The sequence below is a fragment of the Apteryx mantelli genome, chromosome 7 (assembly GCF_036417845.1).
Source record: "Apteryx mantelli isolate bAptMan1 chromosome 7, bAptMan1.hap1, whole genome shotgun sequence".
Classification (NCBI taxonomy): Eukaryota; Metazoa; Chordata; class Aves; order Apterygiformes; family Apterygidae; genus Apteryx; species Apteryx mantelli.
The window spans coordinates 7,548,859-7,567,181 of record NC_089984.1 but is presented as its reverse complement, the minus strand read 5'-3'; the positions used below and the strand labels follow the sequence as shown (position 1 = coordinate 7,567,181).

The 18,323-nt window shown below is 36.5% G+C and overlaps 1 protein-coding gene and 1 non-coding gene across 3 annotated transcripts in view; both read left to right on the top strand.

Moving 5' to 3' along the window:
- CCAR1 (cell division cycle and apoptosis regulator 1) overlaps nucleotides 1–18,323 on the top strand; it is a 28,959-nt gene that overhangs the window by 6,720 nt on the left and 3,916 nt on the right. The window contains exons 3-22 of one of the 2 annotated variants that reach the window (XM_067299745.1): nucleotides 460–632; nucleotides 1,223–1,267; nucleotides 1,936–1,968; nucleotides 2,988–3,181; nucleotides 3,717–3,831; nucleotides 3,916–4,108; nucleotides 5,303–5,435; nucleotides 5,770–5,931; nucleotides 6,445–6,670; nucleotides 7,960–8,073; nucleotides 8,969–9,135; nucleotides 9,843–10,053; nucleotides 10,859–10,942; nucleotides 11,607–11,792; nucleotides 13,521–13,712; nucleotides 14,294–14,527; nucleotides 14,877–14,988; nucleotides 15,262–15,303; nucleotides 16,748–16,830; nucleotides 17,935–18,081. In XM_067299745.1, the coding sequence (XP_067155846.1) occupies nucleotides 460–632; nucleotides 1,223–1,267; nucleotides 1,936–1,968; nucleotides 2,988–3,181; nucleotides 3,717–3,831; nucleotides 3,916–4,108; nucleotides 5,303–5,435; nucleotides 5,770–5,931; nucleotides 6,445–6,670; nucleotides 7,960–8,073; nucleotides 8,969–9,135; nucleotides 9,843–10,053; nucleotides 10,859–10,942; nucleotides 11,607–11,792; nucleotides 13,521–13,712; nucleotides 14,294–14,527; nucleotides 14,877–14,988; nucleotides 15,262–15,303; nucleotides 16,748–16,830; nucleotides 17,935–18,081 (2,846 nt within the window). The remainder of the gene's footprint in view (nucleotides 1–459; nucleotides 633–1,222; nucleotides 1,268–1,935; nucleotides 1,969–2,987; nucleotides 3,182–3,716; nucleotides 3,832–3,915; nucleotides 4,109–5,302; nucleotides 5,436–5,769; nucleotides 5,932–6,444; nucleotides 6,671–7,959; nucleotides 8,074–8,968; nucleotides 9,136–9,842; nucleotides 10,054–10,858; nucleotides 10,943–11,606; nucleotides 11,793–13,520; nucleotides 13,713–14,293; nucleotides 14,528–14,876; nucleotides 14,989–15,261; nucleotides 15,304–16,747; nucleotides 16,831–17,934; nucleotides 18,082–18,323) is intronic. The other variant, XM_067299746.1, reaches the window with a different exon arrangement.
- On the top strand, nucleotides 8,754–8,818 carry LOC136992491 (small nucleolar RNA SNORD98). The gene has a single exon (XR_010884779.1). It is a non-coding gene; the product is annotated as a small nucleolar RNA SNORD98 (small nucleolar RNA).

The window sequence follows — 18,323 nt, the reverse complement described above, 5'->3', positions numbered from 1 at the left end:
AAACTGTACTTTACTGGAAAGAACAGTGTGGTAGAGGGAGTCACTTCCTTCAGGATCTGTTGAGTTGATTACAGCATCTTTGTGTATTATATGATGATAGTCACCAACTACAAATCAGTCTCTTACTGCCTCCTCAGATCAGGAATGACAGCTTAATTTTGGATCAGTAACAATGGTGTGTGTGGAGCACAACTACTAGAGCTGTGAAATCATAAGCAACTTGAGGGAACAAAATTAAACAGTCTCTGTGCCTCTACTGTGGTATACTAATTCTGACTAAATTTAGAAGAAAAGCTAGCAAGGTGTAATGCTTTATCTTAAATTTTGGCATTGGGCTTATCTACTTTATGAACTTAACTCAGGAGTGAAGCATCGCATACTGCTTCTGGTACTGCAACTGCCAGAAACATCATCTGTTTAAAGTTATTCTTAGTGCTTATGTGTTTATTCTCTTTTCAGCTGCTCTTGGTGTACAGCAGCCATCGTTGCTTGGAGCCTCTCCTACGATATACACGCAGCAGACGGCATTGGCTGCAGCAGGCCTGACTACCCAGACACCAACTAACTATCAGCTAACTCAGACAGCTGCTTTACAGCAGCAAGCTGCAGCTGCAGCAGCTGCATTACAGCAGGTAAAGAAGGGAGTATTTGCTATTGTCTGTATGAAATGTAACAATACAGAAACAGTGACTTTGTGAAGCTAAATTATCCAGGAGAAAAGCAAGTGGGAAATGTTGCCTTTGCAGTATAAACTTGATTAAAAACAGTAGTACTGTAGGTCTAGAGCTATTGATAGTATTAATCTATGAAGGTGGGAGAATTTCTGCTTAATCTTAGCTGTGGGAGAGAATTTCAGGAAAAAATTCTGCTGCCACTAAACTGAATGTTTAAAGTTCTGAGTATCTCCAATCACCATATGTAACCTTGATAGCATTTTGCATGATTTCATACTGTGTCCTAGATACTCTGTAAGTGTCAGGCTTAACAAAAATTGCCAAAGTAAAATTTTATCTAGAAAGAGTACATCAGAGGTCCAGTCTAAAGTCTAAGAATATTTGTTATAAGGATAATATATGTTGATAGTATTCAATGTGTTTTGTAATACAGTTGTTAAATGTGAATAGTTTCTATCTAAAACACGCTTAGCAGATAACTTGTATTTGGCATTTTGGGGGTAATAATACTTCCTGTTTATGAGATATTTTGCTTTTATCTGTTTCAGCAATATTCACAACCTCAACAGACTCTCTATAGTGTACAGCAACAGGTTTGTCTGATTCTTACTGTGTACATCACAAATAACTTTAAAAAATAATGTTGGTTGTGTGTCTTGTAGGATTTGTCTCCAAAATCAACCTTGTAGGGGAAGTTGTTAAAGAAACTAAGTAATATTTTTTTATAGTGAAAGAACTTGAAGTTCACAAACATGGAGAGACGTATCCAGAATGGGAGCCTGCCTACCTTCATGCAAAGAGGACATTAAAAATATACAATTCCATGTGTACACGATTCCTGCTAAACTTTGCTCTAAACAGGGCCATGTATTTTAACTGCTGGAAAGATGCTGTCCAAAAAAGTTCCCTTTTACATATCTTAGGGTCATCTTTGAGCTTACCAGATTTTGAAAAAGAAAAAATGAACATGAAAATTACAGGCCTAATCTTCTTCAGCTGCCAAAACTTTTTTTGATATTGCTGTTACCTTTCAGTTGCAAGAAAAGAGCATTTCTGCTTACTGAATAAACCTGGATCATGTGATCCTAAAATTAATCACACAAGCACAATTTTATGGATATGCAAACTGCTGAAATGACCAAACCCCAAAAGACTATTAACTGACTCAGATTAAGCAAAAATTTACTTGTAAAGAGGAGGTAAAATTGTACATTTTCCTTAAGCATATAAAATTAATTTATAACTTTTTATTTATTTTAAGTTGCAGCAACCTCAGCAGACCATTTTAACGCAGGTTAGTTTGGTTTTATTGTTTGGTCTTCATCCCCAAACACAGATAATGCAAGAGTACAAATTTTGTGACTTCTTGAATGGCTTAATCTGTAAAATGAACTAATATGAATGGACATTTTATTGGTACAGGTTTATTTTATCCAGATGTTAAAATATGCATTGCCTTGGTTCTAATAACTGAGCAGCATACACTTTTCCTTAATCTTAAAGGGGAATAGGTGTTTCAATTACTTTTTTGGTTTGAACTTCAAGTGTTCAGTGTTTTGCAGTAAGTAACAAATTAGGAAAATCTTTTTCTCCTTTGAGAAGGAATTTAACTTTCTGTGTTAACAGTATTGCAGTATGTGTATATAGACATTTGAAAAACATGTTGCTGAGCTTGACAGGCATAAAACATGCAACCATTTAGCACACTGTAAATTGCTCACATTCTGTTTTCACTTAATCTTCAAAACATGTTTTTAAAAAAGTATGAAGTAGAAGTAGGTTACTTAATTTCATTATATTACTCTGTAAAACTTGTGTTCTGCCTCCTTATTCTGCTTTTGTAAGAAGGCAAGCGCACGAATTTAAGTTATGAGAAGGGTTCTTGTTAGTCTCAATCCCTTTGCTGATTTACAACAATACAGTTGGTATGCGGATGGAGAATGATCTCTAAGCATGTATTCCTAGCAAAACTAGGAGCTTATCCCCTCTTCAGACTCATTGAATGGGTAACCTGTAGACAATAATGCAGTCTTCTTTCTCTCTTTTTTTTTTTCTTTTCCTCCTCCAGACAAAGTATGTATTTTGGGAAAGTTGACATTTTTAAAAAGAAAAGGCTAAGCAAAGACAATCTGCATTTGAATTAGAAAAAAATCATCTTAAAATAAAATAGACTTCCATATTCTGAAAATCTCCATTCAGAATAATTGCTTTAGGGAGGTTTTTATGTTCCTGTCTACATGAGTAAAGGAACTGTTCCTGTAGGTATGTCAGCAGGTTATAAGATTTATAGAGTTTGCTTTATTTTGCTTACAGCCAGCTGTTGCACTGCCTACTAGTCTCAGCCTCTCTACTCCTCAACCAGCAGCCCAGATAACTGTTTCTTATCCAGCACCCCGGTCAAGTCAGCAGCAAACCCAACCACAAAAGCAGCGCGTCTTCACTGGGGTAGTTACTAAGCTACATGATACATTTGGTTTTGTGGATGAAGATGTCTTTTTTCAGCTTAGGTAAGGCATAAACACTTGCTTGCAGATGTATTCTGTGATACTAAATAAAAGGTTTTAGATTATTGCATTCTAATTCTGTGGTTCCAGTGATAAAGTCTGCAGTCAGTATGGTTTTTCCTCTCAACACTGAAAGTCAGATGGTTGAGTAAGTTAATAGTTTCTAGATCTAAGTTCCTTACATGAATTTTCTTCATGCAAAAGCCAAAGCTAGGAGACTCAGAAGGTACTAAGTTTTTTATAATATAAAACTGAAGAGTTTGTGGTGGAGAAATGCATATAATTCTCTGTGTATGTTAACCCAGTACAATTCTGGGAACTTATAATCTTGGACCAAAGATAGGAATTAAATTCCTGTACATACTCCTATCTGAAGCAGACAGTGCTTTCACTGAATTTGGGGGTAGATGCTGTTCCTATAAGCTTTTCTTAATGAAATTCCACTACTTCCCCCAACTTCAAACATAACTTTCAAATATAAAACTTGCTTCTGTAGCTTAGTAAGACTCTTACAATACACTTTCTGCAATGTTTGCAGTGCTGTTAAAGGAAAGACACCTCAGGTGGGCGACAGAGTTCTGGTAGAAGCTACCTACAATCCTAATATGCCGTTCAAATGGAACGCGCAAAGGATCCAGACGCTTCCGAATCAGGTATACGTGGTTACCCAGTCTAACTTGTACTTGACTACTTCCAGTTTAAGTTCTTTCACAACTCGTTTCCTCTCCTTCTGTTAGAACCAGACCCAAGCTCAGCCTTTACTCAAGACACCTCCGGCAGTACTTCAGCCCATTGCACAGCAGACTGCGTTCAGTGTTCAGGCACAGCCGCAGCCGCAGTCCTTGTTGCAGGCGCAGATATCAGCTGCTTCAATCACACCTTTGCTTCAGACACAGCCTCAGCCATTACTGCAGCAGCCGCAGCAGAAAGGTGCTGCTTCAGTTTACAAAGTTTGTTTTCTCTTTGTGCTTAGTGTAATGTTTTCAGAAGACTGAAGTAACAGGGGAAGTTATGTGAATAGGATCCTGTAGAAGGGGAAGATCATTATTCTTCTGTCTGAATATAGCTGTGGGAAGTTAGATATGCAAATCACATTACCTGCAGTAGCTCAAGAATCCCTGGTTAGTGAACTTCCTGTGGACTCCTGTCATTCCTCTTAGGATTTCGTAATTTGAAAACAAATTCGGTATTTTTTTTTCCTGAGCGTTTTACAGACAAGTTGAGGAGTCGAAAATATTAATTGGTGTAATTTGTCAGCATCTTCTGGAGTGTTTAACGAGATCCATTTTCCCACAGTGGTATTCTTAAAAATGTATTATTTGTGCTTTTTATTTGTTTATTTTAGCCAAGTTGGCAATTAAGGGAATGAACACTGCTGAACATGACAAATTAAAACCAGAGGTTGTTGTGGTGTCATTTGCACTTTGAGTGGCTGAAGAATAAGCAGTAGGATTGGTAATAAGACCCGCAGTACTTCTTACCCACAATAAAAGTAAGGGGAGAAGTTCTTAAACTACCACCTAAGCAAAGCTGTTCTGGATAAATGCTTATTACAGTCTAGTTGGTCCTAGGTGTTCAGCAGTATTTAGTAATGTTTCCTACGTTTACAGTTAGTCGGTTAAATTTGTATTGTCTTAAGACAAAAAAAAGTATGTGTTGGGGGATTAATACAGCAGTATAATCTATTGATTCAAGAGTCATTTTTACAAAGAAGCTAATTGTTTTTACCTAATAGTAGCCTCAAAATTAAATTCTAGGTTTTCTTTAGCTCAGTGAGTATGTAGTATATCTGTCTTCAAACAATTATGTTTCCAATAAAAGAGTTAGATATTTATGGTTATAACTTCTTGCTTAGATTCTGTTACTTCCATCTTAAGATACTTTAAACAAATTTCACTTATTTTAAAAGAAATTGGAAAAGTGTTTCTGTTTTTATCAGTGAGGAAGGATGGAGGGCTCTTTGCTGAGGGTGGGGTTGATTTATTTGCTGGTGATTTATTTGCTGCTTAGCAGTTGTTTCACTGGTGTGCATCTTTCAAAACCACTGTAAAGTCAATCTTTTTAATGATATGGAGTAGACAGTTGCCCCCTGCTATGTATTCATCTTGCAAATTTTTGTTTCAGCTGGCTTGTTACAGCCTCCTGTTCGTATAGTTTCACAGCCTCAACCAGCTCGAAGATTAGACCCGCCATCCAGATTCTCTGGGAGGAATGACAGAGGAGGAGACTCTATGCCAAACCGGAAAGATGACAGGAGGTATGTTCTTGATGTCAGATCTCTGTAGAATGCTTTGATTATTATTTAGTCTTCTAACGGAGCCGAGCTTTTTGCTCCAGATTGAGTCAGTGATACAGGCAGTTTTACCAGTAGATATTGGTAAAGAGTTCCTGTCTATCTGTAGTGAAAGAGCTACATAATCAGTCTCTCTTTTAAAGAAGAGACAATATACTGGAACAAATTACTCAGAACTTCTCATCTTCATTTATGAATCATCTGTGACAGTTCTAGCTTTTATTGTGCTATAATGTTCTAGAAAGCTTTTTTTGTTAGCAGCATGCAAAAATATGTACATCTTGTATGCATTTTTAAGTCGTGAAAGAGAACGAGAGAGACGTAGGTCCCGGGAAAGATCACCCCAGAGAAAACGCTCCAGAGAGAGATCACCTCGACGAGAGAGGGAGAGATCACCTCGAAGACCACGACGTGTTGTTCCTCGTTACACGGTTCAGTTTTCCAAGTTTTCATTGGACTGGTATGTTTATAGTGCCAGATTTTTACTTAGAAGATCTCATTTTATTAGGGGGTACAGGTTACTGTGAGCAGTGTCAACACAAATGTGTAGTGAATGTTAGATAATGATCTGAACTTCAAAGAAAAAACAGATATGTCTGAGAACCTTATAATAAACTTACTAGATTCTTTCTTATTTTCGAGTGCTTCTGCAAAATACTTTTATTATCCTATTTATTAAATATTCCCTAATATGTAGACACCTTAATTAAAGAGTGTTTAGTAGTTACTAATTTTCAGACTTCAGTAATTATACATGACTCTTTAAATGATCAAAATTATCAAATACTTGAAGTCTTTTATGTATGGCTGTTTACAGGTTCGCATGTGGTTCGTGGTCTAAAGATTTTTACAATCTGAAATAGCACTCTTCTAGTTTAGGTATAAGGTGGTTGTATTTCCAGCAAATGTTCCTCTTAATGCTGTGCTTTTTTTGGTTGTTGCTGTATCTTTCAAAAAATGTTGTCTGTTTCAGCCGTAGTTGTGATATGATGGAACTGAGGAGGCGTTACCAGAACTTGTATATCCCGAGTGATTTCTTTGATGCTCAGTTTACATGGGTGGATGCTTTTCCTATGTCTAGACCATTTCAGCTGGGAAACTACTGTAATTTCTACGTAATGCATAGAGAAGTAGATCCTATAGATAAAAATGCTGCTGTCCTTGATCCACCTGATGCTGATCATCTGTACAGTGCAAAGGTTTGTGCAGCCTCCTGTATTATGACTGTCCATTAGAATTTTTTCTACCTATAAGGCAAAAAGCTGGTTACAACTGAGCTGAAAATATGCTGCAATGATCTAACCAAAATAGTGTTTTAAACTTTTTGATAAAGAACTGGTGTACAGAGTTTGAGGAATTATGATTGAAATTCAGTTTGTTTTTCTGTTACATCTTGTTTGTACTGAGGTTTCTTTTCCATTCTCTGCACTATGTTGCACTGATTTAATTATAGGCAAGAAAGCCAGCTCCTGCAGGATCTCCGAGTGCAGTCCTTAGGCAATATGTGCTGAACAGTTAATGTAGCCCTTCCCCCCCCACCCCCCTTTCAGGGAATCTCTTCTATATAGTTTTTGCTCTCCCTTTTAGTGATGTTTTCTTTGTTACTCCTTTCAAATTCATCTTTATCTTTAGTATCCTGTTGAAAGTAGATTGAGCATGTTTAGACTATCAGAATATCATGTAATTCTGTATCAAGGGCCATAATGATGCATAAAGGACTTCAGTGCCAAAAATCTTCCGAAAACTGTTCCATTTGAAAGCTTTTGCATTAAAATATGTCTGAGATTTCTAGGTCAATCTGTTTTAAAAGTATTTAACATTAAAAATATGTTTAGAAACAAAGCTGCCTTTAATCTCTCTATTTCTGAAAGATTTACTTAACTTGCCTTCTGTCTGTAAAATTTTTGAAGCTGTGGCTCAAGTATGAGATATACTGCTTTATTCATTCTAGTTATAATGGGCAAGAACTCTCTGAAAGTTAAGCTTCAAAGCATCTTCATTAATTGAGGAATAGCATGCCTGTTTCCAAAGAATAAGCTGTTTAGGTTAGAAAGCAACCCTGTTAGATTTGGCTAGACTAACAGGGTGTTAAGAAGAGTCTGATGTGTGGGAGGCCAGTTCTCTTGTAACTGGCAAAATGGAAGAAGTCAGTGACTGAAACCAGAAATGTACTCACTGCTTCTTTTAGTACATTCAGTGATAATATGCTAAGTAGTATGGTAGTTCTGCATGCTGCTTTTGTATACTTTCAATCCATTATATAAGATCACACATTGCATTTATCTGGAATGGTGGGGGAGGGAAAGAGATCTTTCTGACTAGCATTTTAAGCCCCAGTTCTACAACTGTGTTCTTAACCCTTACATGTGCTGATTTTTGTGACCTTAAGGGAAAGTATTGGTAAGTGTGTAAGTGCTTGCAAGTTGTGGGCTTTGTTTACCAGTCATAGTGGGAGACCTTCACAAGACTGATCTGACTTCCACAACAGGTGATGTTGATGGCTAGTCCTAGTATGGAAGATCTCTATCATAAGTCATGTGCTCTGGCTGAAGATCCCCAAGAACTTCGTGATGGATTTCAGCATCCTGCTAGACTTGTAAAGGTAAATATGCTTCAATGCCAGATACTCTTGGCAATGAAGGTTGGTTACAGAGCTTTAAAATACCTGTCGATAAGGAAGGAGTTCATGGGCTAAATGACCGCTTCATTTCTCCTCTGAAGAGATCTAGTTTGTATGTCACTTCTCCTTTTTCTGATTTATTGGAGCTTTATCATCATTGTTTTCATATTTACTGCTTTCTTCAACTTAGTCAAACTATAGATATTTAGAGAAATCTATTATATAATTAACTTTGTTAGTCTTTTTTTTACAAGCATGTAGACTATAAGGGCTCAGCTGTGAAGAGAATACAAATGAAGTAACAAGTAACTATCATGCTAACTGAAATTTAGCCATTGTTATCAAAATGAACAAACTGTTGTAACTTCAGTAGGTGTTATAGTGTTTCAAGACAACACGTATTTGCTGTTTTCTAATTAAACTTAATCATCTTAAAGCCAATGGAAGTACTTGAACTTACAGATTTGATAATGCTTCTGTGGTTTTATCTTTTGTAGCTTTGCTTTATCACTTTTAAGCAGGAACATCTATACATGTGTCTACCAGAATTAAAACACCATTTGAATTAATATGTTTGTCTGTTGTGTTAGAAAGCTTCTTACTGCAAAAGAATAAGCTATATGCAAAAAGAAACTTGATGGAAAGTCTTGCAGAACAAGAATGAGTGATGATGTTTTAAACCTATTCCATTTCTGAAATACTCTGTGGAAAAAAAATAACTGAACTCTTTCTTGACTGACTTTCATTTTCAGATTTCAAAATAATGTAACAGTTTACTGTTGGATTTCAGTGTGTGCTATGAAATATTTCTTACGCTTTGGGAAAGTGACTTTTTACCCCCTAGCAGGGGAACATTCAGAAGACTCTTTTTGTCTAGTTTTTAGTGGGTATGAAAGGCAAAGATGAAGCTATGGCTATTGGAGGACACTGGTCCCCATCACTGGATGGACCTGATCCAGAAAAGGACCCTTCGGTGCTGATAAAGACGGCTATTCGTTGTTGCAAGGCTCTTACAGGGATTGACTTAAGTGTGTGCACACAATGGTAAGTACTGTGCTGCAAAACCAAATACACTATAGAAATGCTTGTCTATTATAAAAGCTTTAAAAAAAAGTGAAAACACCTTTTTCTTTGTCAGCTGCTTGTGGTAGAGCAGGCAAACTACTCGAAGGATGTTCTGTTTTGTAATAAGCTTGATTGGTGCCAACTGTGCTGAACAATGCATTAAGAACTAATTAAAAATTCTGAATTTATTTTGACATGTTATACTGTAATTTTTTAATGAATGTACGTTGAAAATATTTTTCGTTTTGTGCATAGCTGGAGAAGATCGTCAAGAGAACTTCATTTCATTGTTCTTTTGCTATAAATAATTAGCTGTTGGTTATAGCCATATTTTCTCTTGATGAGTTTATTTGTCCTGTGTTAACACTTATTGCAGTTCTACTAATAAAAGAAACGCCTATTGTATGCTAAATTTGAAGTGCTTCAACTCTTTTTATTTGCGCATTAAACCTGTTTGTGCTACATAACAAGTTACATAAAAGAGCATATCATTGGTTCCTCTTTTAAATTGTGATACATTGTACAAATGTGCCAAAAGAGAAAATATGGCTTCCATAATTTTTTTCTTTAGATAAACTTCAAGGTCTTGCAGCAAAGTTTCTTTACTTGATGTGCTACAAGTGATCTAGGCTCTTTAAAATGTATTGTAGAATTTTTTTTCCAACATGCTTCTTCCCTTGCAACAGGTACCGTTTTGCAGAGATTCGCTACCATCGCCCTGAGGAGACCCACAAGGGGCGTACAGTTCCAGCTCATGTGGAGACAGTGGTTTTATTTTTCCCGGATGTTTGGCATTGCCTTCCCACCCGCTCAGAGTGGGAAACCCTCTCCCGAGGATACAAGCAGCAGCTGGTCGAGAAGCTTCAGGGTGAACGCAAGGAGGCTGATGGAGAACAGGCACTGAACGCTAATCCCTTTTTCTATTTCTGCTTCTCACAGGCACAGGAACACAGGCACAAAATGCACACCACATACTACACAACATACATACATAGGAGGAACATAACTGGTAACAATGACTGGTAAACCAGCTTTCAGCAGTGTAGTGAATGTTGTTTTTTATTTTTATTTCAGCTAGTATACTAACTTAAAATGTGAATGCTGATATCACAAATGGAATTAAATTGTGCTTATGATGCGCAGAAAATTTTTATCATAGAAGTAGTTGCTGGAATCTGGGACCAGTTGTTGAGTGAGATGCAGTTTATGAATAGCTGTCTTTAAACATTTTGCCATTTTCTAAAATTTCTAAATTCTCTCTTGTGGCCAGTTCTAATTGTGATACTTGAAACTGAACAAACATTAGTCTGAAACATCTGAATTTCAGGCCATGTGGCTGATCAGCATCTTGGAATAAGGGAAGGTCTGACTGAACAAAGAGTAACTTTGGGGTTTTAAAGTCTGGGGGAAGATCACACACTGTGTGGTTAATGGAGACCAGCAGTGTCTGTGTAACCCCAATATTCTTTGTGGTGTTGCTTATCACCCTTTTGTGTTCCGCAGATCTGGCTTGTATTGGCTGAGTGGCACTGTGATAATTTATAAAGTGGTAGAATGTATGTGTGAACTTGTTTAAATGATAACTTTAGGAGAAGACTATCTGAAACAGTTGTGACCTTGCACAGATCAGCAACAGAATTTAAAAAGTAAATGAAAAGCTTTCAAGCTTTCTGAATGATAATTTTCTAATTTTATTTGTCAGGATGAAGAGGAAAAGGATGATGGGGAAGCTAAAGAGATCTCTACACCTACACACTGGTCTAAACTGGATCCAAAAACAATGAAGGTAATTACTTTTTTGGGGGGGGGGTTCAACTGTACATTTTCCTTTTTAAGGCAGGACCCAAAATATAGTTTTATTTCCCTTAACTGTGGAAAATGTTTAGTAGTGTTTTACCTTCCTTGCTAATTTTATAGGTAAGCGACTTAGATCTGATGTTGCAGTATGCAAGTGTGACTTCTGATTTAAATAAGCAAATACAGCTAACTGAAACTCTTTGAACTTCATACAACTTAAGTGTATCACATACAATACAGCATTTTTAACTGGAAAATTAAAGTTCTGCAGTAATCTGGCCATATCTACTTACATGCAAAAATGTGGGGTCTAAAATACTTTAATATTAGTTTAAAAAGGCAATAATTATGCAAAAATGTATGCCAGGAGACATAATAAAAAGCTCCCTTGAAAGGAATAATAGTATTAAACTACCAAATCCTTTCCCTGCCCCTGTGAAAAGCCCCTCAAAAAGCAGGCTCTTTGAGGAGAACACAGCTTTAAATATGGTATGTTTTATATCAGTAAATACTACTGTTTTTTTCAAAACTGATTTTTTAAAAATACAGTTGACTTTCAGTGCTCTTATTTAATTTTTACTTCACCTTTTCTGCTAATCGCATGTTTTGCAATGTCACTGGTTGATACCACTTACAGAGCTTTTATTTACCAGGTAAATGACCTTCGCAAAGAATTAGAAAGTCGAACCCTTAGCTCTAAAGGACTGAAATCTCAGTTGATAGCTCGACTGACAAAGCAGCTGAAAGTAGAGGAACAAAAAGAAGAGCAAAAGGAGCTAGAGAAGTCTGAGAAAGAAGAGGAAGAGGAGGAGGATAGGAAGTCTGAAGATGACAAAGAGGTTAGGTTTTGGACATGTTTGGTTTAATTCTTACTAAATACATAAAATCTTATATATAAAAATTTGTATAAATAAATATATAAATATTAAAAGCACAGGACTTATGCCTAGTTGTGTTGAGATTTTTGTAGTTCTTAGCTGACTAGACTGGGAACTCTTTTGTAACCTGAGCTGCTGAATTGGAGTGAAATCTTGGCAGGTTTGAATTTCTTTATATCAGCAAAGTCAGCTGAAATATGCAACTGTTAAGGATGTCTGAGTTAACATCAGACCATAATTTTTTTTTTTTAAAGGCAAAACTCCCCAACAAAACTACACTTACTGCAAATAGATGAACACATTTAACAAGATCTTAACCTTTTAAACCTTTATGAAAAGTAGCTGCTTAGTTGTATTAGCATTTAGCAGCATGCAAGCCTTGGCGAATTACCATGGAAGTGTGGTTTTGGGGTTGTTTTGTATATATATTTTTTTGTTTGTTTGTTTTTAGTCTGTGAAAGGTTATAGTGTCCCAACCAGTTCAGTTCCTTTGTGTGGCTAATTGTTTGCATAGGTTTATCTTTATTATGAAACTTTAATTTTCACTTTCGATAAATTTCCTATGTACTGAAAGGCATGTTTTTTTTATTGTTGTTTCCCCCTTTATGTTTTGCAGTTAGTAGTTTCAATACTTTTTAAGTGTTTGTTGCTATATTGTGAAGATAAAAATATATGCAATAAGGTTGAAGCCAACCGCAGAGAAGGGGCATGAATGTACAGACAAGTTATTGTGTTTTACTTTTAAACCTGCCTTTTTGTGTCATCTTACCTGCTAATCATCATGACACGATTTGAAATTTTATCTACTTTCGTAAGCCTTTCCCTTGGTAAGGGAGCAAAGGCCACGCTCTTGCTGTTTCTGTTAACTGCTGCCTTCTCCTGCAGCTTGAATGGGCTGCACTATCTTGGGGTTCCTTGCCACAGTGCTCCCCCCCCCCCCCCCCCAGATTAGGGGCAGGGAGGTTTCATTGCGCTTGCTTTCTTTAATAAAAATAAATAAAAAATAAAAACAAACAAAAAACACCTTTATATACACACACTCTGTAACACTTTAATACTCCTGTCTTGGCAAGCAATGAGCTGCATGGTGTTTTTTGTTTTTTAGCCTTTTGTTTGATTTGCATCAGTTGCATCTATAAAAGTGGTGTTTCTCATGACCAAAAGAGCTGAGTAAATCATCTTCTGCTAATTGTTAAAACTGTGCTGGATATACATCTTTGGGAAACTGATGCAAGAAGCCTTTTACTGTTCCTATCCTAAGATACAGTAAGATTTCCCTGTACATATCATAAAACACCCCAAACAGAGCCAATGACTCCCTTGCCAGCTTGCATACCATATCTTGAAATGAATTAGTTTGGTTCCCTTCGCCATCAAGTAAGCATGCTGCAATCAGCACCGTAAGGTAGTTGGGAGGTGCTTGTTGCCGCTTGGGTTAAACGGCAAAGCATGCGCTGCTTCGCGCTGCTCAGATTGCCAGTCGTCTTAGGTGAGGCAGTGGGCACAGCGTGTGTTCTGGAAGTGCTGGCCTGTAATTTCTGTCTGTCATCTACACCGTGTTCAGCAGCTTAGGCTTTCCTTCACTTTCTTCAAAGCAGTGAGTCCTTGAAGCTAATACAGAGGCTGAAATTTCACCTCTGGAATATGCTGTGTGTTGGGGTGGGTTTTTTTTTTCCTCTCTCTTTTTAGGAAGAGGAAAGAAAGCGACAAGAAGAAATGGAACGTCAACGGCGAGAGAGGAGATACATCCTGCCTGATGAGCCCGCAATCATTGTACATCCGAACTGGGCAGCAAAGAGTGGAAAGTTTGATTGCAGCATTATGTCTCTTAGTGTTCTTCTGGACTACAGATTGGAAGATAATAAAGAGCATTCCTTTGAGGTAAGTAAGTCATACTACTCTATTAAAGCAACCTTTTAGTGAGCTCTATATTGAGATGTTGCATTGAGGGAAGAAGCTGATGCCTTCCAGTTGAATATAATAAGCTTATAATTCAGCCACTTTTGGTTCTTTTAATTCTGTGTGGTAACTGCTGTGTTCTTAAATTCTAAAAGTATATGATAGCATGGCAAAATAAAACCTAAGTAAAATTAATTTTTTTGTGCAATACATATAAAAAAAAAATTGCCCAGCCTTTGATACATAGCTTAGAACGGCAGTATAGCCGCTGTAAGATAGCCAGGAGAAACGTGCAAGCTTTCAGGTATGGAAGTGAGTTTATACAGTAAAATGGGAGCTAGTTTAGGTCCTAAAAACTGCAGTACAGGAAAGAAGCATTTTATAAAGTTCTTTAAGGTATCCATATTCAAACCAGATAAAATTTTATTTAGGGTCAGACTTCGCACTGATGTGATGAAAACTTGGTAAGACAGCAATTCATAGCTATTTAAGTATTACAAATGTGTAATATATATTCTAAAAAAACTTTTTGTCATCTCCTTTTCATTCCTCTTTGTGTTCAGGTTTCATTGTTTGCAGAACTCTTCAATGAAATGCTTCAGAGGGATTTTGGTGTCAGAATTTACAAGGCCCTGGTTTCCCTCCCAGAGAGGGAGGACAAAAAAGACAAGAAAGGCAAAAAAGATGAGAAAAAAGAAAAAAAAGAAGAAAAAGATGATGAAAATGATGAACCAAAACCCAAGAGGAGAAAATCTGGAGATGACAAAGATAAAAAAGAAGATAGAGATGAAAAGAAGGTCTGCAGCTAGCTTACATAAACTACTGTCCTGCCTGGATCAAGATTAAACTGTTGCTATCTGGGGTTTTCTCTGCTATTTTCAAAAGCTATTTTTGTTGTGTTAGTTGATTTCTGACTCATTAATCTATTTAAATATGATTCTGTCATATTCAGTCATTAAAAACTTTACAGGTTTAATTTATTTTAGGATATTTTAACATACTAACATACATATCTCGGGATTTGTATATACTTTTTTTTTAAATTTGGTGACTGAACGTAAACGTACTCAAATTTTGAATGAAGGTAGTAAGACTGCTTTCACTTTGGTGTTTTATTAGTTCTGGCTTGATACATTTTCGTTTCAGAGGGAAGATAAAAGGAAAGATGATTCTAAAGATGAAGAGGAAACTGAAGATGATAATAACCAAGAAGAATATGATCCAATGGAGGCAGAAGATGCAGAAGATGAAGATGAAGGTACCTTTGAATTATGAAATTCATGGCTTTTGGATAAGTCTTTTTATTGCCATTGAATGTTGTTTCAAAGTGGAGAATGCACTAGAACTAGAGATCTAAAATTGCATTATTAGACTACTAATCTTATTAATGTAATTCTGACAAGATCTGCTTAAGATTGCTTAAGATTTAAGTGCCTTTTATGCTAGGCATTGTATGAACATAGTTAATATAAGCTGTAGCTGTGGTACGCAAAGTAAGGCATGTATATAGAAGTGGTTTTATTTTTTTCAGAATGCAGACCACTCGCAACTCCCATTGAAGTCAGTAGGAGATGTGAGTATTCAGCACCTCTGAAAAACCAAGCCACTTTTAAGTGCCTAACTTTCTATTCCGTAGTTTTAAAATGTCATCGTGTTTTTATTAGGCCAGAATGTAGAGTGTGGGACTCTTCTTAAATGATGCTGTGAGGAGCTGGTTTGTGTTTGGGTGGAGTTCTGTTTGCCCAAAGAAATGGGGAAAGGGGCTGGGGAGCTTTTCTGTCTCCAGAGAGCAGCAATCACCCTTTTTCCCTGCTCAAAGGTGCAGGAAGGAGTAAGATATGTTGTGGGCTTTTTAGTTTGTACTTTTGGGGGGAGTTCTTCCTCCTTCAATGGGTGCAGTTTTTGCTGGAGATGTGGTTTTGAACTGCATAAATGTTGCAGTCCCAGTATTTCTAGCCAACATTTTCAGTGGTGTTTTTAGCAAAGTGCTGCATCAGCCTTAAAGGCTTGGTGCTCTGGTTTCCCAATAACTCTTTACTTGCTTATTATCTGGCCCCTATGCAAGTTCCCTGGGCTGTCCTCTTCTGTACAACTGCTGCTACTTCCCATAATCTGTCCTTGTGCCGTTTCCAGTCAGAGTTGGTGAGAACACATCCAGCATGCCATGGAGGTACATGAAAAAGCTTGTGGTTCTCAGAAACATGTTGGCAAAATTAGACAAATATTGAGATACATAATTTTTTCAAAGTTTCCCTCACAAGAAAGGTGAGCAGTTTCTTAAAGCTTGATTTGGCACGTGATTCTCCGGCCAAAAACTTGTATACAAGGCACAGAGCTGCATGGCATAATCCATCCCTGCATTTGTCAGATTCCTCTTTCTCTTTTTATTTTCAGTGTAGTTTTACTGTATTGTCTGCTCGTAAACACAAAAAAACCCCAACTTTTGTCCTTCACATTTAACAAGTGCTGTAATCAGCAGTAACTTTTGGAGAATCTAAGGGTTAGAATCAAATATACCAGTAATGAAAAATCTCACTTGGACATGAATATAAACACATGTTTTTAATTATGTGGTTGATATAGTTTTTATGATGTAAAATATTTGACAGTAAACAGTATCAATTCTGTCCTAATAGGAACAACCATAGCTGAATGCAGACTCTACCAAGCCTCATTAGGGAGAATTGGGGTGATTTTCTGCACCACTTAGATGATGATGTTGGCACAACTTGTTTTGGCCTCATTGGCATTTATTTCTTCTCTTCTGTCCTGTGTATGAAAACTTAAGGTTTTACAGGGTAAAATTGATAAGTCCCTTTAAGATGGGAGAAAAATAAAAATATAATGAGACTAACTTAAAATGCCATATGGTTTTCTCTTGTTTGGGGAAATACTGTAATATTTCCAGATGTTTGGGGGGTTATGTAAATTGTTTTTTAATGGACGCATGTATTTTTGTGATAATAATTGTAGAATCATTTGCTGTGGATATGTTTAATTTTCTTTCTGTTTTATAGACCGGGATGAAGAGGAAATGAACAAACGGGAAGACAGAAGAGAGGGAAATAGGCATTGTAAAGAGAGGTCATCTAAAGATAAAGTAATTAACGCATTTCTTAACAACTACATACAACTTTTAGAGCTGTCCTAACTAGAGCTTACCTTTATTTTCATTATAAAACCTGTTTTCACTTTTTGAATTCCTTTAACGCTTGTAGACTGAAACACTGCATATATAAAAATTAGTGAACATGACAGCTTTGGGTAAGGTTCTTAAAATCTACTTTCACTTGCATTTAAATGCCTGCTGAGTGAAAGTTGTTGTAGAAACTTTCTTATGAGATACTAATTTGTCTGAAAGATCTGAGGACTGCATGTGCACATAAGAGGCAGTGGATATGATTATTTTATCCACAGTCTTCAATGGCTGTGTTCTTATGTAAGAAAAGCAGAAGTTTAGCTTGATTTTAAAAAAACTGGCTTGCCAATTGTAATGCCTGGAATCGTTATGTAACATTTCTACATATCCCTGCAGGAAAAAGGATGTAGTCATTATGCAGCACTTGTACATCTCCCTGCAGAACAATGATGCTTTTTCTGTCATGATGAGGCTAGTAGCTTGCATCCACAGTTCAGATTAAGAAAGAGCATAAATTGGATTGGTTATGCTTAAACTTTCTTAGAGATGCAAGAATAAAACAAGCATCTGACTATTTTTGTTCCTCAAAAATTAGGAAATGTAGGAATAGGAATAATGACAAAACAGTGCAAAATGGTCGTAGCTGTTAGAGCTGGATGATCATTCATTACACAGCTATGGGAACTTCCTTTTGAAGCAACTGTTGAGTAAAATATTTTATTTGGAGGGGGTTGGGAAGGGATTAAAAAAAATGTTTACTTAGGTTAATTTTTCAAATTTTTTGGCATGTTAGTCTGAACAAAAGGAAGCTGTGTCTGCCAGACATTATTGTCCATTGTGCTGTAATCCTATTTAATATTAGAAGTTTTTGTCCTAAATAGTTTGCTTATATTATATTTGAGCCCAGGAGATAAATACTAGTTATATTAATTACTTGACAGAAAGAAATGATAAAATGGAACTGAGGAAAACTTCCTTGTTAACTTAAATGTTTGCTTGTTTTTAGTAGCCAATGGGAAAATGATATTGTAACTTCCTAATGATCACACAATGAATGTTTTGTAGGAGAAAGACAAGACGCAGATGATAACTGTTAATAGGGATCTTCTGATGGCTTTTGTTTATTTTGATCAAAGTCACTGTGGATATCTTCTGGAAAAGGACATGGAGGAGATACTGTACACTCTTGGACTACACCTGTCACGTGCTCAGGTTTTGTACAGCAATAGAAATGCCTTTGAGAATACTGCAGGAATGCTATAAGGGTGTGGGTGGAAAGCATTTCTGAAGGCTGTTGCTTCTATACTTTATCCCTAACTTCTAGGTATCCTACTTTCTAGTTGCAAAGATACTCTAATTTAATCTTTTGTAAATTGTTTTAGGATGAAAAGGTACAGTTTGCAGCTCTTAGTATGCCTACGTTGAATATGCAGCTTTTAAATGTGTCTCAAAAA